At 45.8% G+C, this 27,583-nt stretch overlaps 1 protein-coding gene across 1 annotated transcript; it reads left to right on the top strand.

Moving 5' to 3' along the window:
• The first annotated feature begins 134 nt into the window (after window positions 1-134).
• Window positions 135-27,583, top strand: PHOX2A (paired like homeobox 2A). Its single transcript, XM_033947647.1, has 3 exons — window positions 135-348; window positions 1,362-1,549; window positions 27,152-27,583. Exons 1-3 carry the CDS (start codon window positions 135-137, stop codon window positions 27,581-27,583), a joined length of 834 nt encoding a protein of 277 aa, XP_033803538.1.

The following is a 27,583-nucleotide window of genomic DNA, read 5'->3' as shown; positions in this document are numbered from 1 at the left end:
AGGGGGAGACTGTAGATCCCTCTTTTCCGCCTCCTTCTCTCTCTCTCTCTCTGCTCCATCAAGATTTTGGGGGAAAAAGAGAAAAAAAAAACCCTGATTTTTCTTTGATTTTAGAGGTTTTTTTTCCTGTGGAAATGGATTACACTTACCTGAACTCCTACGACTCCTGCATGGCAGCCATGGAGGCTTCTGCCTATGCTGATTTCAGCTCCTGCAGCCAGGCTAACACCTTCCAGTACAATCCCATCAGGACCAGCTTTGGGGGCAACCCTGGGTGCCCACCCCTCACCACTGCCAGCTGTACCCTGGGGGCTCTCAGAGATCACCAGCCTTCACCTTATTCGACAGGTAACCGCAGAGAGGCTCGTTTAGCTGTTTGCAAGATTTCTTTGGGATGGCTGAAGCCGGACAGAAACCCCACTTGGGACATTGAATTAATGGGAACCACTTTGCGCCTTCTCCCTTCGTTTGTTTAGAAACCGGGAAGGCGACGTCTTTATATATCTGTTTTGGACTTGGGAAAAAAACCAACCCCAACCAAGTTATAAACTAATTTTGTGAAATGCAGTTATAAAGTTATAGGATTTGGGAGGGTGTAATGAAGTTAGGGCCTGGTATTCCTATGTTCACAGCCAAAACAAATGAATGGGTAATCAGGTTAGGGCAAATGCGAGTATTACATCAAGATACTGTATTTCATTTGAGGGCTTCCACTTTTTGATGAAATGATGAATTCTGAGACTTTGGGGTGGGGGGTGGGGGGGGTTCTCTCCCACTGGGAATATATGCAATAAAAAAATTACCACTGGATTGGAAATCTCATTTTGCTGCCACTTTATAGAGAGATGGTAGGACCCTGCAGATAAGTGGATGACAGCCATTGTTATTTCAGTCAAAATCGATTTTGATTTGTGAATATATAAGGGTGTGACTCTATATTAGCCACCTAAATATATTTATACTGTATTTATCTATACTGTAAATTATTTGCTCTACGTATTTTTAGTGTACAGACAGAACACTGTTTTTTTCCTTGCCATAGGCAGTGAATAGTTCCAAATAATTTTGAGCACTTTCCCTTTTTTTCCTGTCTGCGGTTTGGTTTGTTTGCCCCTCCTCAGTTTTATTTAGTTAAGGAATCAGATTTTTTTTTTTTTTTTTTTTCGATTATCGTTCTAACGAAACAAACACACCCATTTTTAAAAGGAAAGATCTCTCACTTCCTCCTTCCCCACCACCCACTTCCTCCTTCCCCACCACCCACTTCCTCCTTCCCCACTTTGATGCTAAAACTGTATTTATCTGGCGGAAAGGTTTTTGGTGGGGTTTTTATAACCCATCCTCCTGTCTTTCCCTTCCAGTTCCTTACAAGTTTTTCTCGGACCCCTCCGGCATCAACGAGAAGAGAAAGCAGAGGAGGATCCGAACCACTTTCACCAGTTCGCAGCTGAAGGAGCTGGAGAGAGTCTTCGCCGAGACGCATTATCCGGACATCTATACCCGGGAGGAGCTGGCTCTGAAGATCGACCTGACTGAAGCCAGAGTACAGGTGAGCCTCCCGTTCAGAGCTCCCAAATCGTTCCGGCTTTCCACCCACTGCATCTACGCTCTGTAGCTTATCCTGTCCCCATTAGATGGTAGCAATTGGTAACCTCATGTGGTCCTGCCCTTCAAAGCTCAACCCTTGCTTTCCATCCAGTTCTTCTACCAAACCTTCCTTATGGCAATCAATGTATTATTTCCCCCTTTCTGCACGATAGGGATAACTGTGCTAAGGGGAACCCCTCAAGCAGGGGTGAAGGTGGCAAGAAATAGAGTAAAACCTTGGTTTACGAGCACAATTCGTTCCAAAACCATACTTGTAATCTAAAATACTCGTATATCAAAGTGAATTCCCCATATGAAATAATGGAAATTCAGACGATTCGTTCCACAACCCACCAACTTTAATCCAAAATACTATATGTACTTGTATTGCATGACCTCGCTCGTTTAGAACAGTCACCACACTCCCGCGGCGTCAGAGAGAGAAGAACCATCGGCTTAGTTGTGATGTGACGCGTGTATACTGTATGTACTCGTATTGCAAGACCTCGCGCGTTTAGAACAGTCACTTCACTCCCACAACGTCAGAGACAGAAGAACCATCGGCTCAGTTGTGATGCGTGTATACTGTATGTACTTGTATTGCAAAACATTGCTTGTATATCAAGTTAAAATTTAATCAAATGTTTTGCTTGTCTTGCAAAACACTTGCAAACCAAGTTACTTTCAACCCAAGGTTTTACTGTACATGAATGTGTAGGTCGTACAACCCTAGCAACCTGGGTGTTCGGCTTTTGATCTGTTAATATTATATGATAAACCTAGTCTACCTGACAAATTAAGGTGTGAGCTAAACCCAAAGTAAAATAAACGTCAGGAAAGGTAGCAAGGGAAGCTTCTGGTGGAAACGTTTTCTCTTTCAGAAAGGAACAGGGCTGGAGCTGCTTAGACGGACAACAAACTGGGTGGTCTGTCCTTCAATTATTGACATTTAAAGAGATCGGCTAAAGGGGTAACAGTAGCCTGGCAGTGTGGTGGGAAACTGGCATGGAAGGCAGAAAGCTGGCAGTGTAGCTAAGGCTGGTAGCACAGCTGGCACTACTACTATTAATTATTTCTATAGGGCTATCAGACGCACCCAGTACTATACAGAGTCACAAAGAAGACAGTCCCTGCTCCAAAGAGCTTACAGTCTAAACAGACAAAGAGGATGTCATGGACACAGTTAAGGGGAAGGGTTAATCTGCTGGCTGTGTTGAAGGGCAGAGGGGAGTACAGGACATTCAAGCTATTGTGACATCACTGATGAGGTTGGCTCTTATTGGTGTAATGAGGCATTATGACATCACAATCTCAGCTCTGCCTCCCAAAGACGGAAACTCTTCACACCACTACTATGAATTACTTCTGTAGCGCTACCAGACGCACGCATCGCTGTACAGAGTCACAAAGAAAGTCCCTGCACCAAAGAGCTTACAATCTAACAGACAAACAGGATGCCATGGATACAGTTAAGGGGAACAATTAATCTGCTGGCTGGGTTGGAGGGCAAAGGAGTAGGGTTAAAGATTGAAAACTCTATCAAAAAGGCCATATGAAGGCTAGCAGTAGACAAGTTTCAAGTGTTTTCTATACTGCCTATCAAGGTTTGTCTAAAACTTACTATCCCGCTCCAAGCATCATAGACCTTCTGTTCAGCTTACAGTCTAAAGTACAAATAACAAATTAGTTACATAAAATAAAAATAAAATTACAGTTCAATTTTAAAATTCAAAATCAAATCAAAACATCTTGTGTCTTTTACAGGATTCTCTCGGCACTGAAAATATTTCTATTTATTTCCATATCAAAATATTTCTATTTATTTCCATATTCATCACTAAAAAGAAACCCTCCAGGGATTCAAGACAAAGTTAAACAAGTTCCTGCTGAACCAGAACGTACGCAGGTAGGGCTAGTCTCAGGGCACTGGTTTTTGACCTAAGGGCCGCCAAGTGAGCGCACGATGGACCGCAGGTCTGACCCAGCAGCGGCAATCCTTATGTTCTTAATTCATTTTAAAACTTATCCAGTCTTCCTGTTAATCGAAGGGTTAGGTCTACAATTCCAAAGTTACGTTCCCATTACTGGAAAAGTAGCTGCCCTAATGTGTTCATGGACTATTTCTCGATGAGACGAGACTATTAGGCGTTTCTGATTTATTGATCTAAGTGCTCTTGATGGTGTTTATAAATTCAAGAAACTTGCGTTGCTTTACGGAGCCTGATAGCGTCCAAGAAGGTGCCAGTCGACACTCGAGCTTAAAGAACAACATTGTAGCCTAGAGTTGGCGGTGAAGGGAGTCCAGTAGAACGCGTGTCTTCAGGAAGGTCTCCATCGCAGCCAGAATCCTGACAGTAGAGGTTTGGCTGTATTTAGGTGGTGGTAATGCAAAGTAAAACTTGTCCAATCAGTGAATCTGAAGTCCACTGGATTTCTGAAGTAGAGATTGCCCTAAAGGGCTTCCCCTTCTCCTCACACTTTCTGATAAGACCTCACAAGAGGAGAGGAGGGACAAGGGAGATGTGATACAGATGTTTAAATACTTGAAAGGTACAGTACTCCCCCGATATTCGCGGGGGTTCTGTTCCAGGAGCCCCTGCGAATCTTGAAAAACCACGAATACGGTTTTTCGGAGGGGGGGGACACTGGAGAGGGCAGCGGGAGAGGCAGGAGAGAACAGCTGGAGCACCGGCGAGTGAAGGAAATCACTCGCTGTCTGCTCCAACCGCCTCTTCCTGCACTAAAGTCGGGCCTTACAAATCAGGAGCTGCGTGTCAAAGCTGAAAACTCTTCTTTGTTACCTGAATTTATATGAATCTCTCAAAATTCTCCTCTTTTTCCCTACCTCCCTGACTCCGCCCTCTCTTTAGTCCACCTTCTTCTCTCTGGAAGTCGCCTTGAGCCTGTGACACACAAATAGAAGATTAGATTGGAAAATGGTAAAACTATCATTTGAAGTTACGGGGAGGAAAACTCAGGAGCAATGTTAGGAAATTCTTTTTCATGGAGAGGGTGGTAGATATCTGGAATAACCCCCCTCCCCTCCCCAATGAGGGAAGTGATGGAGAGGAAAACGGTGACTGAATTTAAAAAAACGTGAGATAAACAAAGAGGATCTCTAATTAGAAAAAGTAGAATGCAAATTAAAGAGCAAAGGCCGGTACTGGACAGACTTGCACGGTCTGTGCCCCATAGGTGGTGATTTGGTGTAGGATGGGCTGGGGAGGGCATCAATGGGAACTCCACTAACTTGGAACATGAGGATGTTTCTGGCCAGACTTTACGGTAGATATCCTGCAAATGGGATGGTTGGATAGGCTGGAGTGAGCTTGGATGGCAACTTCAGTATTTGGAACCTAGGACAATACCAGGTGGACTTTACAGTCTATGACCCAGAAATATCAAAGAAGACACAAGTTAATTTAATCAGGTACTTTTAGTGGGTCTAACTAATGGGTCGACTGGATGGACCGTTCAGGTCTTTATCTGCCGTCATTTACTATGTTACCTGGCAGAAACCCAAAGAGTAGCAACATTCCAGAGCTGAGATTGTGATGTCATAATGCCTCATTCCACCAATGCCTAAGAGCCAACCTCAGCAGTGATGTCACAATGGCAGAAACCCAAAGAGTAGCAACATTCCAGAGCTGAGATTGTGATGTCATAATGCCTCATTCCACCAATGCCTAAGAGCCAACCTCAGCAGTGATGTCACAATGGCTTGATTAGACGGCAACTTCAGCATTTGGAACCTAAGACAATACAAGGTGGACTTTACAGTCTACGACCCAGAAATATCAAAGAAGAGACAAGTTAATTTAATCAGGTACTTTTAATGGGCCGACTGGATGGACCGTTCAGCTCTTTATCTGCCGCCATTTACTATGTTACTAACATGGAACCTGGCAGTACTGTACATTTAAATGCTCTGTGAATGTGGTTGATGATGCTGTACCGCCCAGATGTTGACAATCCTACATGACACAGCTAACCCTGTACGAGTACTATCAATGCGGTTTGAGGACTGACAGTGCAGTGGAAAGTGGCTTCGTCAGTGCAGTGTAGAGCCCATCACTGCAGTGTGAGAGCTATGCAGGGATAGATGTATTAGCCCAGTGCTGGAAAGATGAGTGAAAAATCTGAATCCCAAAAGAGTGCGTCAAAATCTGAACTGGGAGGTAATGATTCCATAAGATTATGCAGCATTCACTGGGGCTAGCAGCCCCAACCGCGCGGTTGCCACGGGTTTTACGAGCTCGTTAGTGGCCGCAGAATGTTGGTAGGGTTTGAGCCCAGGTGTTAACTTATCTGGAAGACGTGGCCACACACTCCATTAAAATATATGGTCATGAGTGCATTTAATTATTCCGTGAATGCAGAGAAGGAAGCTATGCTCACAAGAAAGGTTAGCGGAGAGGATTAGACATTTCACTGGCAGTTTTGACTTCGTTTGCAACTGAAAAGAAGTGCCTGTATGAGGGGCTGCTGAAAAGTTCCCGGCCCAGCCAACAAAGTTGGGGCAGTCTCCATCGAGGGCTATAAACTTAATCCAGTGATTTTCCGTCGTAAAAATACGGAACATTAAAAAATGGAAAATCGCCAGACTGCACGCATAGCCCTCGATGGAGACTGTCCCAATTTTGTTGGTTGGGCTGAGAACTTTTCAGCAGCCCCTCATAAGTTTAAAAACTGAAGGGAGGCAACTGATTGTGTGAATGTGTCCAAACCAAGCCCAAAGTGTGAGGACATCAGCCCTGTTCTATAGACCCCCGACGACATAACATTCAGGAAAGAGCTGAAAACTATACTATTCAAGAAATTTGTCAAATGATCTAACCAAACCGTATCGATCCTTCCCAGATCCCAACGCATACTATAGCTATCAACTTTGCAATCTCCCTGGGAATGCCCAAGCCAATTCTTCTTGTAAACTGCCTAGAACTGAAAGGTATTGGCGGGATAGAAGACACCAATGTAAGGTAATAAATATCAGCCTCACCAAAAAATGCATCTACAAGAAAGTGTTTTGAGACTAATGTATTGTTTGGACATGTGCACAAGAAGCCACTCACCACGAAACCCTTGGACACAAGTGCCCAGTATGCTTTCCCCTATTAACATGCAAGATCTGTGCATTTTAATTTTGCATATCATTAGGCTCCTGCATAGTAAAGGGTAAAGGACCTTTCTGTGGGTGCAATCAAAGCGGTTTACATATACTATATGTGGGTCCTTGTATGGAATTAAGTTTCTGGTAGAAGCAGTGGCAAAGTGAGGGTAAGAGGTGCCCCTTCTCCACCCTGATCACCACCTCCCCGCTCCTTCCCTGATCCCCCTCTTGCAGCGCATGCACCCTCCTTACCCCTACCTCTAGTTGTTCACCGCTGCGAGCAACAAGAACATCTACGTGCTCCTCGTGACCCCGTCGGCTCTCCCTCTGATGTCACTTCCTATGCATGACACCCGGAAGTGATGTCAGCAGGAGAGACGACTCGGCCCCAAGGAGTACGTTGAACTTGTTGCTTGCGGCATTGAACAACTAGAGGTACAGGGGGAGGGATGGCTGAGTGGAGGAGTGGGAACAGGCAGGGGTGGAGAGGAGGAGGGGCGGACCCCCCTCCCCCCTCACGTACTATGCCACTGGGTAGAAGCTGCGTGTTCAGTCATCCGCTCATGGTTCTACCACAAGCCTTTCTGCATCAGCCTCTGTGTGTCTGCAAAATGGAAACGTCCCTATATGGCATTTTAGCAGCACCAAACCAGTTCAAAGTGTTCCTAGATGCGGTAGTCTGAGATGCTATTGGGACAAGTCCTGCATCAGGGAAGGGATGGAGACTTCTACAGGCTTTCAGGTTTGTCAGCATAGGGAGCTTTCAACTGGGCTGAGTCTTGCAGTCGAGTGGAAAGTTCTCTGTCTATCCCCCATGGACGCATTGGGTTTTAGCGGCAGTGACCATTCCGTTTCATTATTATACTCTGCAAATTATACCTGCTACAGAGGACCAAACAGGTCTCAATTAAGAAAAAAGCAGCAGAGGTCTAGCAATCACATCGTCACCCTCTTTCATAAAGGTTTGTTCGTTATAACCATTTTCGAAAGCAAACCAAAGGGTATGGAAAATCTCTCATATAATGACAGACTAAAAAAGTTGGGGCTGTTCTCCCTGGAGAAGCGGAGACTTAGAGGAGACATGATAGAAACCTTCAAGATCCTGAAGGGTATAGAAAAAGTAGACAGGGACAGATTTTTCAAATTATGGGGAACCACAAGTACAAGGGGGCACTCGGAGAAATTGAAAGGGGACAGGTTTAGAACAAACGCCAGGAAGTTCTTTTTCACCCAGAGGGTGGTGGATACATGGAACGCGCTTCCGGAGGCTGTGGTAGGCAGGAGCACGTTACAGGGCTTCAAAGAAGGTTTGGATAGGTTCCTAGAGGACAAAGGGATTGAGGGGTACAGATAGGAGTAGAGGTAGGTTATAGAAATAGTCAGGGACCACTGCTCAGGCAATAGACCTGATGGGCCGCCGCGGGAGCGGACCGCTAGATGAGATGGACTTCTGGTCTGCCTCAGCGGAGGCAACTTCTTATGTTGTTATGAAAGATTAGCAGATGTGGTGTTGTCAGGGGCAATTTCTCCAAATAGGTTAGTTTCGCACGTACTGTGGCAGGAATGAACCTCACTCCTAAGCACGATCTCAGTGGCAAATTTACTGCTGGCACTTGTAGTGGGGTTTCTTCAGTGACGTTTGCTCTGCCCCCTGCTGCTGCCCAGTGGAATGAACTCCTTGGCTTCATTCACTCTGGGGCATATTCATCGAACCGCGGGCACCCTTTCCCTAAAATGTGCAGCATAACATGGGAATTTCCTGAGTGCTAACGGAAAAAGGCCATTTCTTTCTGGGTTTTATCAGGCCATGTGGTAATGCTGCCATTAGCATGCGAGACGTTTACCGGTAGCACCTCCTGCATAGGAGGCGCTAAGTACGTTTGCTCTGTGTCTGTGTTAACTAGTTACCACATGCCAATCAAAATGCAGACACGCCTACTTTCTGCCTATGCCACGCCCCTTCAAAAATAGTAATGTGAGCAAAATACCATGAAATGCTTTAATGTTTTCGTGACCTAACCGGCATTACAGGACCCTCCATTAGGTGTTTAATGATGACCCAAGACAGTTTAATGTGCTGTGTTCACTTTGGGGAAAACTCATATTAGGCTGCTGGGAAGGGGGGGGGGTGAGTGCACCTTGCAGTTGCCGTGGATATCTCTAATGAGGGCAATTCAGTAATTGGTGCCCGATGTTAGGGCAGATCTGTGCTAACATAGTAGATGACGGCAGATAAAGAGCCTTCAATCATCGTCCCTGACAGGCATAGCTTGGGGGCAGCTCTTCCTTTGCACCAAGGACCCCTCAGCAACGAGCAGGCTCAGGCCCTGCTCTCCACCAGGCTTTGGAGGTTACTATGGGGTAGGGAGAAAGGACCTAGAGGTGCTGCCGTTTGAGTGCCCATAATTTCGGTGCCCATATGGCAGTGCCTGAAATCCACGCCCACAGAAGCAAACCTGTTTCAGAGGAAATAAAGCTCTTGAACAATGTTTCCCAATCCTGCCCCCAGCCCCTCAGGTTTTACACGTTTGCCTGAAATAGATCTGCAGTACAGTATATCAGTCATCTCGTGAGACCATTAAAAAGCTCACAGTTAATTTTTTTTTTGAAAGGGAGAGAGAGGACAGAATCCACAGGATCGATGCACAGGCGCAGACCGGGCCTGGCAGCTTAGTCTCAGTGTCCTGGATTCTGCTTCTTAGCATGGAAATACTTGGTAGCCTTCCTGGAGCCTCTCCTGCCTCCTCGCTGCCCCCTGCCACGTGCCAGCAAAAACCAAATGCAGCTAAGCAGTGGTTTGGGATTTTGAGTGATGCGACCCCCCCCCCCATCGCCTAAAGAAGCAACATGATGACTCTTAGGGAACAATTCGGTCAAAGACCCTGAATCTCAGTATGGTGCCAATCACAGAAAAATTGCACATACTAACCTAGGTCCGCATTTTGGTGTTTATTCCATGTTAACAGCTGGGATAAATGTTATCTCCCCAAGTTTATATATGGCACCCAGATCTGCCCAAATTGAAGTAAAAAGCCCTTCACTATTGGTCCAGAGGAATGATACTAGAATGGTGCGTGGTCTCTTCATCACCTAGACTTCAAGATCTCAGTCTGTAGACTTTGGAGGAAAGGCGGGAGAGGGGAGATATGATAGAGACGATTAAATACCTACATGACGTAAAGGCGCATGGGTCGAGTCTCTCATTTGAAAGGAAGCTCTTCAATGAGAGGGCATAGGAAGAAGTGAAGAGGTGATGAGAAATACTTTTTTAAGGAAAGGGTGGTAGATGCGTGGAACAGTCTCCCGGAAGAGGTGGTGGGACAGAGACTGCGTCTGAATTGAAGGGGGCCTGGGATAGGCACATGAGATGGTTACTGCGGATGGGCAGACTGGATGGGCCATTTGGCCTTTATCTGTTGTCATGTTTCTATGTTTCTATTAACTGAGAGCTAATAACCAATTACTGAAGTCAATTAGCATTCATTAATGACATGCTATTCTATAAGGTATAGTGCTTAACTGAAAAGGGGGCATGACCCTGGCTGTCAGGGGTATTCCAAAAAGTTCTAGACCTCTGCCTCAGCGCACTTAACTTGAGTGTCAACATGTATGCCAGGTTTCAGCAGGAGCAAGACCCGATGCCCTGCAGTTAGTCATGGGAATCGGTGCTAAGGGCAATTCCATAGCGCGTGGGCCCTTGATAGAATCATGCCATCTTTGAGTGCCACTCACTGAAGCTGGTCCTATATGTGTAACTCCCATTGTTCTATAAGCTAACACCTAGTTGCTTGGCACAACCCTGACCTGCTTTATATCTCTGCCAGGTCCATTCCCACCTTGGAGATGCACACCACAGAACAATGGTGTCCATTAATTGTTAAGCCATGGCCACTCTAGAAACATGACGGCAGATAAAGGCCAAATGGCCCATCCACAGCATTCACATTCTCCTCTTCTCCCTATTGGCTAAGGCTCTTAACATTTGCATCTCCTCTTCCTATTGGCTAAGGCTCTTTACACCTGCATTGTGAGGTCATAGAGCTTTATAGTTAGAGAAACATGATGGCAGATAAAGGCCAAATGGCCCATCCTCAACATCCACTATCTCCTCCTCTCCCTATTGGCTAAGGCTCTTAACATTTGCATCTCCTCTCCCTATTGGCTAAGGCTCTTTATACCTGCATTGTGAGGTCATAGAACTTTATGGTTATAGAAACATGATGGCAGATAAAGGCCAAATGGCCCATCCTCAACATCCACTGTCTCCTCCTCTCCCTATTGGCTAAGGCTCTTAACATTTGCATCTCCTCTTCCTATAGGCTAAGGCTCTTTACACCTGCATTGTGAGGTCATAGAGCTTTATGGTTATAGAAACATGATGGCAGATAAAGGCCAAATGTAATGTAATGTAATGTAATTTATTTCTTATATACCGCTAAATTCCGTTAGGATTCTAAGCGGTTTACAGAAAATAGACAATAGGGTGCATTAAAATTATAAGTAAGATAGGTACTTAGAAATTCCCTTACTGTCCCGAAGGCTCACAATCTAACTAAAGTACCTGGGAAAATGACAATTAGTAGAGTAATGAAGAAATAAAAATAGAGATAGATGAGAAAAATAAGAAAATAAACATTCCAATAAGACTACAATGATCTAAAGGACTTTGAAAGGTTGAAAAGAGGGGAGATAGGAAATAGAAGCAGAAGGGAGAACCGTTGAAGCTATAGAATTCTGGGGAAATTTAAACGAAATTTAAATAATAAAATAAAAACAAAAACAAGTGGCAAAACAATGAATGAGATTTAAAATATATCATAAACTAAAAAGAAAGTGAAAAATAAAAAACAGAAACAGTCAAGACTGAAGTCCAGCTTGAAATGACTTCACTGCTTTGGCTGCCAAACTTCTCCAGATGTCATCCGATCCTTGTCAGCAAACCGGAAGCCCCAAATCCAGTGTCTCTGGTCATCAACTCGTCTAAAACATTCACACTCGCCTCCTGCATGCCAAATTCACTGAATCTGTCTCCTTTGTGGACAGGCACCGCTCGCGCCTCTCTGACCGTTTGCGGCGCCTCGATGACTGTGCCGTCCGGACCAACCATGGCCTCCCGATGGCGGTGGTGGTCGTGGGGGTCGCTCCTATTCATGGCCGAAGCTAGCGGAGTGTTCCCGGCTGCTACTGGGGGGCGGAGCTTGCACTCACGCCGAGCCCCGGAGGAAGAGAGGTGGCCTGGGAGCCCTGGAGATGTTAGCTGCGGTGAGAGCAGGCAAAAGGCAGGAGCAGGCGAACGGCTCAACTGCCGCAGTTCAGGAGGGTTCCCGGCTGCTTCTGGGGGGCTGAGCTCGCTCACACGCCGAGCCCCGGAGGAAGAGAAGGTGGCCTGGGAGCCCTAGAGATGTCAGTTATGGTGAGAGCAGGCAAAAGGCAGGAGCAGGCGAACAGCTCATAGTATCTTCTGATGTTTAGAATTTACAGCTGGTCTTTTCTCATAACGCATATACCATATGCTTCTTTTGCTTGGTTGATGTCCTTTTAGAGGATTTTATAATTAAATAAATGAAATATAGTTGTTTAAAAGGAGGGAGCTCAACTGTCAGCCAGCCACCATCCAGCCTCCAAGATTCCGGAATGGAATGGCCCATCCTCAGCATCCACCATCTCCTCCTCTCCCTAAGAGATCCCACATGCCTGTCCCATGCTTTCTTGAATTCAGACACAGTGTCTGTCTCTACCACCTCTACCCCATCTCCTCTCCCTATGCAACCTAGCATCCTTCTAGCTTTCGCTCCAACTGAATGTTATCGCCACCCTATAAAACCTTGCTGATTTTGGATAATGCACTGTTGGCAAGACCTGAAAAATGCATATCCTGACGTTGAAGCTCTCTTCATGCCTCCTAACATAACATCCCTCATCCAGCTCCTTCAACAGGGAATAATAAAGGCTTTCAAGAGCCACTACATACGAGAGCTCTACAGCAGCCTGTAAAGCTTTAGTCTTTGTCTCTCCCTGCCAATTATGGGGCACAGACCTTAGAAAACTGCCTGGAACAACATAAGAACATAAGAATCGCTGCTGCTGGGTCAGACCAGTGGTCCAACGGGCTCAGCAGTCAGCTCACGCGGCAGCCCCTAGGTCAAAGACCATTGCCTTGAGTCTAGCCTTATCTGCGTATGTTCTGGTTCAGCAGGAACTTGTCTAACTTTGTCTTGAATCCCTGGAGGGTGTTTTCCCCTATAACAGTCTCCGGAAGAGGGTTCCAGCTTTCTACCACTCTCTGGGTGAAGAAGAACTTCCTTACGTTTGTACGGAATCTATCCCTTTTCAGCTTTAGAGAGTGCCCTCTCGCTCTCCCTACCTTGGAGAGGGTGAACAACCTGTCCTTATCTACTAAGTCTATTCCCTTCAGTACCTTGAATGTTTCAATCATGTCCCCTCTCAATCTCCTCTGTTCGAGGGAGAAGAAGCCCGGTTTCTCTAATCTTTCGCTGTACGGCAGCTCCTCCAACCCCTAAACCATCTTAGTCGCCCTTCTCTGGACCCTTTCGAGTAGTACCATGTCCTTTTTCATGTACGGCGACCAGTGCTGGACGCAGTATTCCAGATGAGGGCGTACCATGGCCCGGTACAGCGGCATGATAACCTTCTCCAATCTGTTTGTGATCCCTTTCTTAATCATTCCTAGCATTCTGTTCGCCCTTTTTGCCGCTGCCGCACATTGCGCAGACAGCTTCATCGACTTGTTGACCAGTACTCCCAAGTCTCTTTCCTGGGGGGTCTCTCCAAGTACCGTCCTGGAAATCCTGTATTCATGTATAAGATTTTTGTTATTGACATGTATCATCTTACACTTATCCACATTGAACCTCATTTGCCATGTCGTGGCCCATTTCTTGAGCGTGTTTATGTCATATTGCAGATCTTCTGCGTCTTCACTACTCTGAATAACTTAGTATCATCTGCAAATTTAATCACCTTGCTCGTCGTACCAATTTCCAGATCATTTATAAATATGTTGAAGAACACGAGCCCAAGCACCGAACCCTGCAGCACTCCACTGGTGATGCTTTTCCAGTCCGAGTATTGTCCATTTACTCCCACTCTCTGTTTCCTATCCGCCAGCCAGTTTGTTGTTTTTTTTTCAAAACAGTTTATTAAACAATAAAGGCCAAACAAACATAGCAGGTATTTAATCCATGTGAGTATTTTACCCTCGATTCCATGGCTCACAATTTTTCAAAGTAGTTGTTCATGTGGAACCTTGTCGAATGCCTTTTGAAAATCCAGATATACAATGTCGACCGGGTCACCCTTGTCTATCTGCCTGTTTACTCCCTCAAAGAAGTACAGCAAGTTCGTCAAGCAAGATCTTCCTTTGCTGAAACCTTGCTGGCTGGTCCTCATCAGATTGTGTTCATCAAGCTGCACAATGATGCGGTCCTTTATCAGCACCTCTACCATCTTTCCCGGTACTGAGGTCAGACTCACCGGTCTGTAGTTTCCTGGATCACCCCTCAAATCTTTCTTGAAGATCGGCATAACACTTGCCACCTTCCAGTCTTCCAGAATCCTTCCCGATTTGATCGACAGATTGGCTTTTAGTTGAAGTAGTTCAGCTATAGCCCCTTTCTTTCCTTGATTACCCTTGGATGGATGCCATCCGGTCCCGGGAATTTATCATTTTTAAGCCTATCAATCTGCCTGCATACCTTTTCTAGATTAACCGTCAACCCTGTCAGTTTCCCGTCTTCGTTTCCCGCATATATACTTCACAACTACTGGAATTGCCCTTGAAGCCCACTCCAGCCTTAATCCTGAACTGGGGGGGTTTTTTTTGCCATCATATGGGACCCAGACCCAGCTTTAGCATCTGGACTTCTCAGGTCCCTAATCCTCCTGGACTTAAACATAGCTTCCACTCCTGTGTGCCCATGGGCTCTTCAGAAGAGAACAAAAGAAAGGGAAAGGTGATGGGATCTGATATATTGCCACCTTCTTCTTAGGTGCCATCAACTCATGCTCAAGTCCTAACGACTTGATGAATAACAGATCTAAAAAGAAATCGGTTTTGTGCTAGTCCAGAAAGGTCCTCCAGTGTCATCCCCATGGTTGTTTTCAACATGTCCAGCCATGTGATTTCAGGTCACCCTCTTCACCTGGTTTCTTCAATCTTCCCAAACATGATGTCTTTCTTTTCTGACGGTGTGACCAAAATAAGACAGTCATATCTTCATCATTTGGGCTTGGCGTGACATATTGCCTTACAGTTTACATATTATACACAGGCATTATTTTGTACCTGGGGCACTGGAGAGTTAAGTGACTTGTCCAGAGTCACAAGGAGCTGAAGTGGGAATCAAACTCACAACCGCCGGGTGTTGAGGCAGCTGCTTTAACCACTGGGCCACTCTTCCACTCTACAACAGCTGCCATGAGTCTTCTAGAAACACAGTCCTTTGAAGACTGAGGAATGTCTCAGCTACAACACACTCCTCCTTTCTGAGCTCACCTCTCAGTGTCTGCAAGGCACAGGCGGAATAGAAATCACAAATGTAATGTAAAGGGACACTGAAGTCACTGGCAAGACACACTTTTGTGACACCCTTAATTCATTTTATTTTAAAAATTTCGAACCCACTTATGTATAACAATTTTTATTGAAAGAATCAAATAATCAGTACAATAGGATAATACAAAAATACATTCAATACAATAAGAATTACAATAAATTTCATACAAATTTTAATCACTCTTTCAAATTTAATTTCCACATGAATTAATTCAATCTTATCTACACCCCCCTTAATTCCATCCCTTACCCACTATCTTCCCCTAAATGAAATCCCTCACCCTGGATGAAAGTTGACAAAAATAAAAAATTAAAATAAATAACTGGAATGTAATTAGTAAACCTAAATTTTCATAATAAATCATTGATAACCAAACTTCATATTTTTGGTGAAAGATTCTGAATATAAGGATCCCAAACCTCCATAAAAAGACGAGTTTTTTAAGGCGAACCTCGAACCTCCCAATTCTCAAATAAAAATAAGCAATGTAATTGATTCTTCCAATGCCAAAATCTTGGAGATTCTTTCTGCAACCAAATTTGCCCAATCATAGAGGCTTTCTGAAATAAAAGACATTTTGGTTGGCCAAAAACCCCACAAGCTGATGCTTTACCAAAAATTATTCCCCTAGGACATTTACAAATTACAAACATAATGGTCATATTCTGTAAAATACAAAACATACAAATAGAGGATACATCTATAACACTCACAATTAATATCACAGGGCACTCAATTAAAAGCCTCCACAAACATAGTTGTTCTCAGTTCTTTCTTATATTTCTGGATATCGGAAAGTAACCTCAGCAGTCCTGTATTATTATTGTATACTAGCTGATGCCCCGGCGTTGCACGGGTATTTAATTATAGCAATAACACTGTAAATGGATTCAAATAAAGATACTTTATAGTGGTGAATGAAATTATTTTTTTACAGCTTAATAAAAAGTACAATATTCAAATTATAATGTGAAATATTTGACAAAATGAATACAATATAACAAACACAAAACTTGATTATAAACAACATTTTTAGTTTCACCTCCAGGAGCACGAACATATAAATTCTTGGGTGAAGAGACCCCCAGAACATATCACCCCAGGTAGTGAGGGATCTGCATACCAAGTTTCGTTCAAATCGGTCAAGCCGTTTTTGAATTACTGTGAGAAAGGCAGCTTTTTACATTTTTTCCATTGACATAAATGGGTGAAATCTGATTTTCTGTTTGTAGCTCCGCCCACGAGTGCAGGTGGGCCGCGAGACCCCCAGAACATATCACCCTAGGTAGTGAGGGATCTGCATACCAAGTTTCGTTCAAATCGGTCAAGCCGTTTGTGAATTACTGTGAGAATGGCAGCTTTTTACATTTTTTCCATTGACATGAATGTGTGAAATCTGATTTTCTGTTTGTAGCTCCACCCACGTGTGCAGGTGGGCCGCGAGACCCCCAGAACATATCACCCCAGGTAGTGAGGGATCTGCATACCAAGTTTCGTTCAAATCGGTCAAGCCGTTTGTGAATTACTTTGAGAATGGCAGCTTTTTACATTTTTTCCATTGACATGAATGTGTGAAATCTGATTTTCTGTTTGTAGCTCCGCCCACGTGTGCAGGTGGGCCGCGAGACCCCCAGAACATATCACCCCAGGTAGTGAGGGATCTGCATACCAAGTTTCGTTCAAATCGGTCAAGCCGTTTTTGCGTGATCGTGGCACATACACACATACATACACACATACATACCTCCGATTTTATATATATAGATTATTATTGCAATCGAGTTGCAGATGCTCTTGTGTTTCCACAATGTGATATCTCGTCTGTTGAAAATTGCAACATTCCCTCTGCCATATTTTTCCTAACCATTTTATACATGGCATTTCTATAAGTAAGGTTAACATATGGCTCCAGACAAAGGAGGATGGATTGAGACATCCTGGTTTTAGTTCCATCCTCCTCACTTTCATTGATTTCAATGGAAGTAAGACCTGGATATCTCAATCCATCTTCTTTTTTTCTGGAGCCATATGGTAACCCTATAACCCAGGGATCTCAAAGTCCCTCCTTGAGGGCCGCAATCTAGTCGGGTTTTCAGGATTTCCCCAATGAATCTGCATGAGATCTATGTGCATGCACTGCTTTCAATGCATATTCATTGGGGAAATCCTGAAAACCCGACTGGATTGTGGCCCTCGAGGAGGGACTTTGAGATCCCTGCTATAACCCAATCAGAGTCGCGACTCCTTTTACTGAAAGAAGCTGTAGTTTATCTGATGTTTGACCAGTAGATGTCACTGTTGAGCAATGGCAGGAACCCCTCACTCCACAACTCCATCTGGTCCAAGGAACTGGATCCATTTGTTTATGGCTAGCATGTGCGTTTGTGGCTAGCATGTACAGTGCTGTTGAAAGAATAGTTTACAACACACTGAGTTTTGTTGTCAAGATATTTGGTAATTTTTCACGAGGATTTAATTTGCCTTTTCATGTGTATTGCAATTGTCCAAGAGAAAGTGCACACTCTAAGGCAGGGGTGTCAAAGTCCCTCCTTGAGGGCCGCAATCCAGTCGGGTTTTCAGGATTTCCCCCAATGAATATGCATGAGATCTATTTACATGAACTGCTTTCATTGTATGCAAATAGATCTCATGCATATTCATTGGGGAAATCCTGAAAACCCGACTGGGTTGCGGCCCTTGAGAAGGGACTTTGACACCCCTGCTCTAAGGTGATACGTGAGACGATGGAAAATGAACCAATCCTGGCTATCTCTGGGAAAAAAATGATTCACATCACTGATCCAAAATGTTAAGAGTAGCCAATTTTAATGTCATAGGTCTAAAAATGGAGTTAACGAGTTTGCTTCCTAATCAATGATTTTCTAATCTCCTCTAATAAAAATGAAGTGAACGTGATTTTGTGAAGTACTTTTCAAGTGGCTGTTTCTGGTGATTTTTTCCCAGAGGGCTCATAATTTTGCCTAAGTTCACAAGGAGCAGCTGTGGGCGAAGAAGGATTTCGATCCGAAATGCCCTGGTTCGCAGCCCTGTTGCTTTAACCATTAGGCATCGCAAATACAATGAACTCAAATATTTGGTGACCCATTAAATGAGCGCAGGACAATTGCGGTGGTGGATTCTTTTTTGTCTTTTTGCTATCTAGTGTTAGGGTAAGGTTTATAGCATGATTATGGGAACCCAAATCATGATATAACACGAAGGCCCTGATTTGCTGACACTCCTCCCAAGGGACGGGGCCTGAGGAGTCGTCCTTCGCACACTTAGCCCTGCGCTTTTGTTGGAGTGCAATTGTTCTGCACTCATTTGTCAGTGCACCCAAATATCTTCATTACAATATCTGTCTGTTGGTGGCACATGGAATTCTGGATATGGAGTATGTGTGCTCATAACACTTTATTTTTATTCTGCAAAACCTTCCCGTTCTATGTGGATAACAAAGTAGGAACTGCACAAGCAGAGCGAGCTACAAAGTCGTAATCAATATAACAAAATATATCAACCATCCATCATTACTTGCCGGGAAATGTTTGAAACAGATAAGTCTTCATTCTGTTGATTGAATATTGCGCTGGTAGAGTATTGAGCTCTCTCAAAATAACATATTTAGCCTGAAAGTCCCTCGAGTCTTGAGTAGGATATCTGAATGTTGTCGGCTCATTGAGTTCTACTGGCATCAGTGTTGCTAACATACGAGTATTGGGTTCAGTTGATAGAATATCTTCATACTATTAACCCGTTGAGTTCTAGAGACAGAATATCTGGGTGCTGTTAACTAGTTGGGTTCTAAGAACATAAGAACATAAGCAGTGCCTCCGCCGGGTCAGACCATAGGTCCATCCCGCCCGGCAGTCCGCTCCCGCGGCGGCCCGAACAGGTCACGGCCTGTCTGAGTCACCAGAAGGGGCCCCCTTGCCACCTTGGTTTCCCATTGAGTTCTATCTTCCCATCGAAGTCCTAACCCTCCGGTCTTGCACATGCACGACCAGAGCAGGCCGCGACCCCTGGTTAGCTTTCTATACCTGTGTTACATCTCAGCACCTCTCTCAGTATCCCACGATCCCCCTATCCCTCAGGAATCCGTCCAATCCCTGTTTGAATCCTTGTACCGTACTCTGCCTGATCACTTCCTCCGGTAGCGCATTCCAAGTGTCCACGACCCTTTGGGTGAAAAAAAACTTCCTTGCATTTGTTCTGAACCTATCTCCCTTCAGTTTCTCCGAATGCCCCCTCGTGCCTGTTGACCCCTTCAGCCTGAAGAATCTGTCCCTATCCACCCTCTCTATGCCCCTCATGATCTTGAAGGTCTCTATCATATCTCCCCTGAGCCTCCTTTTTTCCAGAGAGAAGAGCCCCAGCCTATCCAACCTCTCGGCGTACGGGCAGTGTTCCAGCCCTCTTACCAGCTTCGTTGCTCTCCTTTGGACTCTCTCAAGTACCGCCATGTCCTTCTTGAGGTACGGCGACCAATATTGAACACAGTATTCCAGATGTGGACGCACCATCGCTCGATACAATGGCATGATGACTTCCCGCGTCCTGGTTGTTATGCCCCTCTTTATGATGCCCAGCATTCTGTTGGCTTTTTTCGAGGCTGCCGCGCACTGTACAGATGGCTTCAGTGATGCATCCACCAGCACACCCAAGTCTCTCTCAAGACTGCTGTCTCCCAACATTGCCCCCCCCAATTTGTAGTTGAACAACGGGTTCTTTTTCCCTATATGCATGACCTTGCATTTTTCCACGTTAAAGCTCATTTGCCATTTGTTTGCCCAGTCTTCCAGCTTGTCCAGGTCCCTTTGCAGGTCCTCACACTCCTCCCTGGACCTAACTCTGCCGCACAGTTTGGTATCGTCTGCAAATTTTATAACCTCGCACTTTGCCTCCTTTTCCAGGTCATTGATAAATATGTTGAAGAGTAACGGCCCCAGCACCGATCCCTGTGGCACACCGCTCGTGACTCCCCGCCAGTCAGAATATTGGCCCTTTACTCCAACCCTCTGCAGTCTACCCGATAACCAGTGCTCGATCCATCTGTGCACATCCCCTCCCACCCCGTGGTTCCACAGCTTCCTAAGCAGCCTTTCATGTGGCACCTTGTCGAAAGCCTTTTGAAAATCGAGGTAAATGATGTCTATGGGTTCCCCATTGTCCACCCGACTGCTTATTCCCTCAAAGAAGTACAGAAGGTTCATTAAGCACAACCTTCCCTTACAGAATCCGTGCTGGCTTGTTCTCAGTAGGCCATTTCTCTCGATGTGCTCGCAAATACCGTCCTTGATCATAGCTTCCACCATCTTCCCTATAATTGAAGTCAGGCTTACCGGCCTGTAGTTCCCGGGGTCACCCCTCGATCCCTTCTTGAAGATAGGTGTGACATTCGCCAATTTCCAGTCCTCTGGTACCTCTCCAGTTTTCAAGGATAGGTTGCAAACATGCTGGATTGTGCCCGCTATTTCTTGTCTTAGTTCTTTCAGAACCCTTGGGTGGATCCCGTCCGGGCCCGGCGATTTGCCGCATTTTAACCTGTCTATCTGCTTGAGGACATCCTCCTTACTTACCTCTATGTGTTCTAATTTTTCAGCCTGTTCCCCACTCATGAGCTCCTCTGAGTCCGGTATATTAGATGTGTCTTCTCTCGTGAAAACCGACGAGAAGAACGTGTTCAACCTCTCAGCTACCTCTTTATCCTCCTTAATCACTCCCTTCCTATCCCCATCGTCCAACGGCCCCACCTCCTCTCTCGCTGGTCGCTTCCCCTTTACGTAACTGAAGAATGCCTTGAAGTTTTTCGCCTCTCTGGCCAGCCCCTCTTCGTATTTCCCTTTTGCTTTTCTAACCTCTCGGTGGCATTCCTTTTGGCATTTCCTGTGCGCCTGGTGATTTTCCTCCGTTGGGTCCTTTTTCCATCTCCGGAAGGACACTTTCTTGTCATTTATTGCCCTCTTTACTTCTGTTGAGATCCAAACCGGGTCCTTTGACCGCTTGTTCTTGCCGCCTTTCCTGAAACTTGGGACGTACATTCTTTGTGCTTCCTGCAGGGTGTCCCTGAATAGGGTCCAGGCGCTTCCTACAGTCTCCATCCTAAGGATGTTTTTGAGCTTCCTCCCCACCATTTCCCTCATAGCAACATAGTTCCCTTTCCTGAAGTTGAGCGCAGTTGTTGCGGTCCTCCTTACTGTGGGTGTCCCCCTTTCTAATGTGAATCGGATCGCGTTGTGGTCACTGTTGCCTAGTGGTCCTCCCACTTCTACCCCTCTTGCAGGCCCCCCTAATCCGTTTAGGATGAGGTCAAGAGTAGCACTCCCTCGCGTCGGTTCCCTGACTAGTTGCTCCATGAAGCAGTCCCTCACAGCTTCTACAAATCCTGTTTCCCTAGTGCAGTTGGAGTGACCCGTACTCCAGTCAATCCCCGGGTAGTTGAAGTCCCCCATCACTGTTACACTTCCAGTCCTGCATTCTTGTCTCAGTTCAGCTTCCAAGTCGTGTCCGATTTCCTCCGGCGTACCAGGTGGGCGATAGTACAGCCCCAGTTTTATGCCTGCACACTTGTTTCCCGGCAATTTGACCCATAGCGATTCCAGCCCTTCTGCCTTCTTTGCCATATCCATCCCGACCGAGTAGATAGAGTCCTTTATATATAGTGCTATGCCTCCCCCCTTCTTGTGGGTCCTGTCCCTCCTGTATAGCTTGTACCCCGGCAGCGCCACATCCCATTGATTCTCCTCTGTCCACCATGTTTCTGTAATTCCAATTATATCCAGGTCCTCCCCCTTGGCTACGACCTCTAGTTCACCCATCTTGGCCATGAGGCTTCTTGCATTTGCGTATAAGCACCGCAGGTCCCGTCGTTTTTCCTCCACCTCCGTATTTACCTGGGCCGCCTCCCCTTGAATTTCGGGCAGTTCTCCTGTTCCCTGTGCTTCTGCTTTGCCCTCAGCCTTTATCCTTGTAGCTTTCGGTTTCCCCACATTTTCGCCACCCCACTCCCCCGCTTTTCCTCTGGGTTTTCTAGCCCTACCGGCCCCCTCCTGGGCTATCATCCCTTGAGCCTCTGTTTGATCCCCCTCGCCTTGTGGCACCCCTATATTGCCCTCAGTTTTCGCCCTCGTGCCACCCAGTCCCCCTGTGTCTCCATGCCCCTTAGTCTCCTCCCAGCAAGCTCCCTTTACCTGGTGTTTCCCTCGCTGTCTGATCATAAGATTCACCGGTCTCTCTACTTCCTCCTTGCAGTCTGATGATAGAATGTAGCTATAATGGTAATAAAAATAGTGAGCTCTCTAGCATGTTGGGTTCTGGTGACAGAGGAGCTTTATACTGGTAACATAGTGAGCTCTGAGTATCGGAGTGCTGGTGACAGAATATTGGAGTGCCGATAGGTTAGGTTCCAGTCAGTGGGGTAGCGAAGGTAGGAGGCCCCCCTGCACCTTTCTCTCTCCCCCCTCCTTATGCGCTCCACATGTCACACTCACACCCTCCCTTCCAACCCTGTACCTCCAGCCTGCCGTTCACGCTGGCATTGGCTTTCCCTCTGATGTCACTTCCTCACCCACGACCTGGGAAGCGATTTCAGGAGTCAGGCTTGTGCAAGCAGTAGGCCAGAGTAATTGCTTGCACTAGCAAAGATTTAAAGAGCTACAGGGGGTGGGGAAGGGAGGGCACATGCGTGGCATAGGGATGCAGAGAGGTGTCAGCACCCTCACTAAGACCCGCCTCCCTTACTCCTCCACTGGTTCCAGTGATATAATGTAGCTATACTAGCATAACAGTGCAGTGTTTTTCAATGCAAGGCCTGGGGGCCAGTGTCGGCCCCTAGAGATCTCTAGGCCAGCTCTCGTCATCATTCTGGCTTTTCTCTGCCTCTCTATTCAAGGCCATGTCAGAAAGGGGAAAGTAGGTGGGAGGAAGAGCCACATGCTTGAAGGACAAGGCGTTTCTCAACAGATGAAGAGAATGCCCACCTTCTTGAGGATACACCCAATAAAACGTCTGGTGAGGCTGATGTCATTGACACACACTGGTCACCAGATGGTGGCCTCACCTGGGAAAAAATTTGGTGCCCTTCCTTCAGCTCATTTGCATCCAACAGATCACTGATAATGTGAGTTTTGCTTAAGTATCCGAGTGCTTATAGCAGGTTGAGTTCCGCTGACAGAATATCTGGTTGTTGAAGGTTGGGTTCTGGCGATAGAATGTCTTTCTTCTGGTAACATAGGTGCTCTTTTACTGCACTGCGTGAAGCACTAATGCGCACAATCTGGGAAAACGTTAATTGTTTTGGAAGTTTACTGACCGGGGAGCATCATGGTCAGGGAACGGGTGTGGTAGCACTAGTCAACAAGTGTGTCCTGATTAGCGTGCACTCCCCAGATCCTGACGCATACTACATCTATTAACCATGTATTCTCCCTGGAAATGTCCACGCCAACTGTTGTTGTAAACCGCCTAGAACTGAAAGGTATTGGCGGGATAGAAGACACCAATGTAATGTAATAACATAGACTTAACGTGGGACATAATCTCCTAAATGGTTGCCAGTAAATGCCAGATTCTATAAATGACGCTGAGCATTGCCTACATTGGGGAAATCCACTAATTCTTAGGATAAGCAGCATAAAATCTGTTTTACTACTTGGGATCTAGCTAGTTACTTGGGACCTGGGTTGGCCACTGTTGGAAACAGGGCTTGATGGACCTTCGGTCTGTCCCAATATGGCAGCTCTTATGTGAGCCAAGTCTAGGACAATTGAGCCATTGTGACATCACAATGTGCTATTTTACTTTTTGATGTATGATAGGGTTGGCCAGTTCTTGGCCGTAAAAGATGTTCGTCATTGATGCGACGTGTATGTCCTATGGAATCTGATTTTACATGTATGCATGTAGTTTGTTTTAGTGGGGGGTTTTTTAATGTGATTTGTACGATAAATGTTATGTTTTATTTTCTCTGTTAATATGTAACTCGCCCTGGATAAGGGCAGGTGATAAATAAACAAACAGACTGCTGAGGTTGACTCTTAGGCACTGGTGGAATGAGGCATTATGACGTCACAATCTCAGCTCTGGAATGTTGCTACTCTTTGGGTTTCCGCCGGGTACTTGGGACTTGGGTTGGCCACTGTTGGAAACAGGATACTAGGACTGATGGACTTTCGATCTGTCCCAGTAGGGCAACTCTTATGTTCTTATGTGAATTGAATACCAGCTCCACCAAGCCATGCTGTGAAGATGCTCCTCTGCCCACAACAGTCTGAGGTTCCTCACCACCAGCTTTACCATCTGATGTTCCGTTGATATAAGACCTTCCTTTCTGCCTCCTGTGGCCTTCTAGTCCAGGGTCACTCTTAATCCTGCCCCCCATACCTCTTGTTTTCCTTTCCTCACTTATTCTCACCTCTGAGCTGTCTCATGTTTCTACAAGTGCTCCCCCTTGTGGCGCTTCTTCAGGTTATGGAAACTATAGACAGGACAATGACAATTGTACAGAATATTGTTTCTTTTTATACTTTTCAGTATAAAATCTTAACGATTCGAGGCTTGTGCAGATGGGATCAGATGGCTGACGGGGACGGGGCAGGGATGAGAACTGAGCTGGCGGGGACAGGGACAAATTTTTTTCCTGCGTCATTCTGTACACCTAACACAGAAGCCAGTATCACGTAGCTATAGTTCGGGTTCCTCTTTCCCACATGCATCTCTTTGCACTTGCTCACATTAAACATCATCGGCCTCCCAAGGTCCTCTTGCAATTTTTCATAATCTGCTTGCGATTTAACAACTTTGTGTCATCTCTAGATCATTGATAAATGACAAAGCAGCGGTCCCAGCATAGACCCCTGGGGCACCCCACTATTTACCTATCTCCATTCACAATATTGACCATTTAACCTGTTTTCTGTCATTCAACCAGTTCGTAATCCACAATAGGCCATCACCTCATATCCCATGATTTTCTGATTTCCTCAGAAGTCTTTCTTGAGGTACTTTGTCACATACACAATGTCAGCTGGTTCATCTTTATCCACATATTCATTCACTCCTTCAAAGGAATGCAGTAGATTGGCGAGGCAAGATTTCCCTCCACTAAACCCATGTTGTCTATTTGAAAATGACCCACTCTCTCTCGGATTCTTTGAGCTACGGTGGGGCGGCTCTTCACTGCCATTTAGAAGTGGTTGCCATAGTGCCATGGACCGCAGTAGAAACCACTACCACGGTTTAGTAAAAGAAGGCCTTAAGTCTGATGTTCCTACATTTTTAGGTAGGTAATTTCTAATTTTAGTGTCATTGCACACATTTATTAAATAGGCCTCCGTATTTCATATTTTGCAATATCATCTGTAGCTTTTGTAATTTTTAGTCTTCAAGATGTAAATTTATCGTAAAGATCCCAAAATGCTTTCAAGAGCACAAAAGAGAGATGTGATATATAAAAATACATTTTATGATCCGTAAAAAAAAAAAGAAAAGGTGTTGCCCTAGTCACCTGCCTAGTCTTTCCTGGTGGTTAAGCCAGCCCTGACAGTGAGTGCTAATGCCTGTGATCTAAATTGATTATAGTTTATATTATTGTGTGAGGGAGTCTATGGCTAAGTTCACAGCCAGTGCAGGAGTCCTTGAGATTAACCTTTAGCATTACGCCTTTCCCAAAGAACTTTAGGTCCCCAACCCACACTCCCCATTCACCCCCCATCTCATCCGATACTTGTGCACTTGTATAGGACTGTGTTGGGATGACCATAATTGTATAGTTCAGTTACCAAACTTCTGTTTTGTGTGTGTATTTGGTTCTTGAGAGGGCAGTTAGGAGCTGACTGCAGTTGCTCTGTGCACCCCTGCCACCCCCCCCAAAACTGTTGCCTTAGGCCAGGGGTGTCCAATGTCGGTCCTCGAGGGCCGCAATCCAGTCGAGTTTTCAAGATTTCCCCAATGAATATGCATGAGATCTATTTGCATGCATTGCTTTCAATGCATATTCATTGGGAAAATCCTGAAAACCCGACTGGATTGCGGCCCTCGAGGACCGACATTGGACACCCCTGCCTTAGGCAATCACCTAGTTTACCTAGTGGTTAAGCTGATCCTGACAATGAGTCCCTAGTGTATTAAGGGCAGTATGTCCCATACGCAGGAAATTGGGGGTGTTGGAGTGGTTATAGGGCCACAGTCCGCTTGCGAGTGGCCGTTGGCTCTGTTGGCCCTCGCTCTCCTGATATCAACGTCCTGTTCTCGGGTGGGGGACCAGCAGAGCAGATGGCCGTACGCATGCAGACTGCGGTGCCATGAATGCTCCAAGCACCCCTTCACTTTCTGGAGGTGCCCTGGGTAGCCAGCAAGCCAGGTATGTCACTGCAGTGAGTGATCCAGTGGCAAAACCACAAGGGGAGCCTGGGCCCCCTCTGCAGGAATGCCAAGTCCCACCAGCTAAAAATGTCTCCTGCCTGTTGCACCTGCAGCGGAGCGGTACTTAATGCAGCGAGCACACTCTGGCCACTAATGCCAGTTCAGTCGCTTATGCTCAGTTTAAGTCTAACAGAGCTGATATTAGTAGCGGAATTGAGTGCTGCTTCAAGCGTGATTCACTCAGGAGCCATCTTCTGCTGTTGGGGCCAGAGAAAGGTAATATTTTATTATGGTGGCTGCATGGGGGGAAGGGGAGAAAATATTGGGTTCCCCCAGTCCACTTTTGAGAATCCCTAAAAATGGGCTTCTGGCTCCACCCCTGCTCTGATTTGATGGCTTTCTAGAAATCCTCTCTCTGTATTATTGAAGCTTCTGCTCTGTCTGCTTGTTGTTTTTTTTAGAGATGAGGGAAGCCTTGGTTAAAGTTAATTTTGTTCTGTCTCCTTCCATCACCCAGGTTTGGTTTCAGAATCGCCGAGCTAAGTTCCGTAAGCAAGAGAGAGCAGCAAACTCTAAGGGAGGAAGCAGCGGCAGCTCCACCGCCAATAAGAAATCTGACGCCAGGTCCTCTTCGGAAGATGATGAATCCAAAGAGTCCAACTGCAGCCCCACCCCCGACAGCACAGCCTCTCTGCCCACCACAGGGAGCCTCAACAGCCCAGGAAACAGCCTGAGCCCCAGCCCTGGCTCAGGGGCTAGCCTTGTGGCCAGCCACGGCAACCAGCCACTAAAGGCACCCATCTGGCCTGGAGTCACCACCAGTAGCAGTGCCAACACAGCTGACCTCCTGAAGGCTTGGCAGCCAGCTGACTCAGTGCCTGGACCTTTTGCTGGTGTCCTGTCCTCATTTCAGAGGAAACCCGGTGCTCTCAAAACAAACCTGTTCTAA

Source organism: Geotrypetes seraphini, chromosome 6, assembly GCF_902459505.1.
Source record: "Geotrypetes seraphini chromosome 6, aGeoSer1.1, whole genome shotgun sequence".
NCBI classification, from domain to species: domain Eukaryota; kingdom Metazoa; phylum Chordata; class Amphibia; order Gymnophiona; family Dermophiidae; genus Geotrypetes; species Geotrypetes seraphini.
Note: the sequence above shows the minus strand (reverse complement) of the source record. Positions and strands in the feature narration are given on the sequence as shown.

Coding starts and splice junctions, on each gene's coding strand:
- PHOX2A (XM_033947647.1), top strand. CDS start 135: ATGGATTACACTTACCTGAACTCCTACGACTCCTGCATGGCAGCCATG. Junction 349..1,361: donor GCCTTCACCTTATTCGACAG/GTAACCGCAGAG, acceptor TTTCCCTTCCAG/TTCCTTACAAGTTTTTCTCG. Junction 1,550..27,151: donor TGACTGAAGCCAGAGTACAG/GTGAGCCTCCCG, acceptor TCCATCACCCAG/GTTTGGTTTCAGAATCGCCG.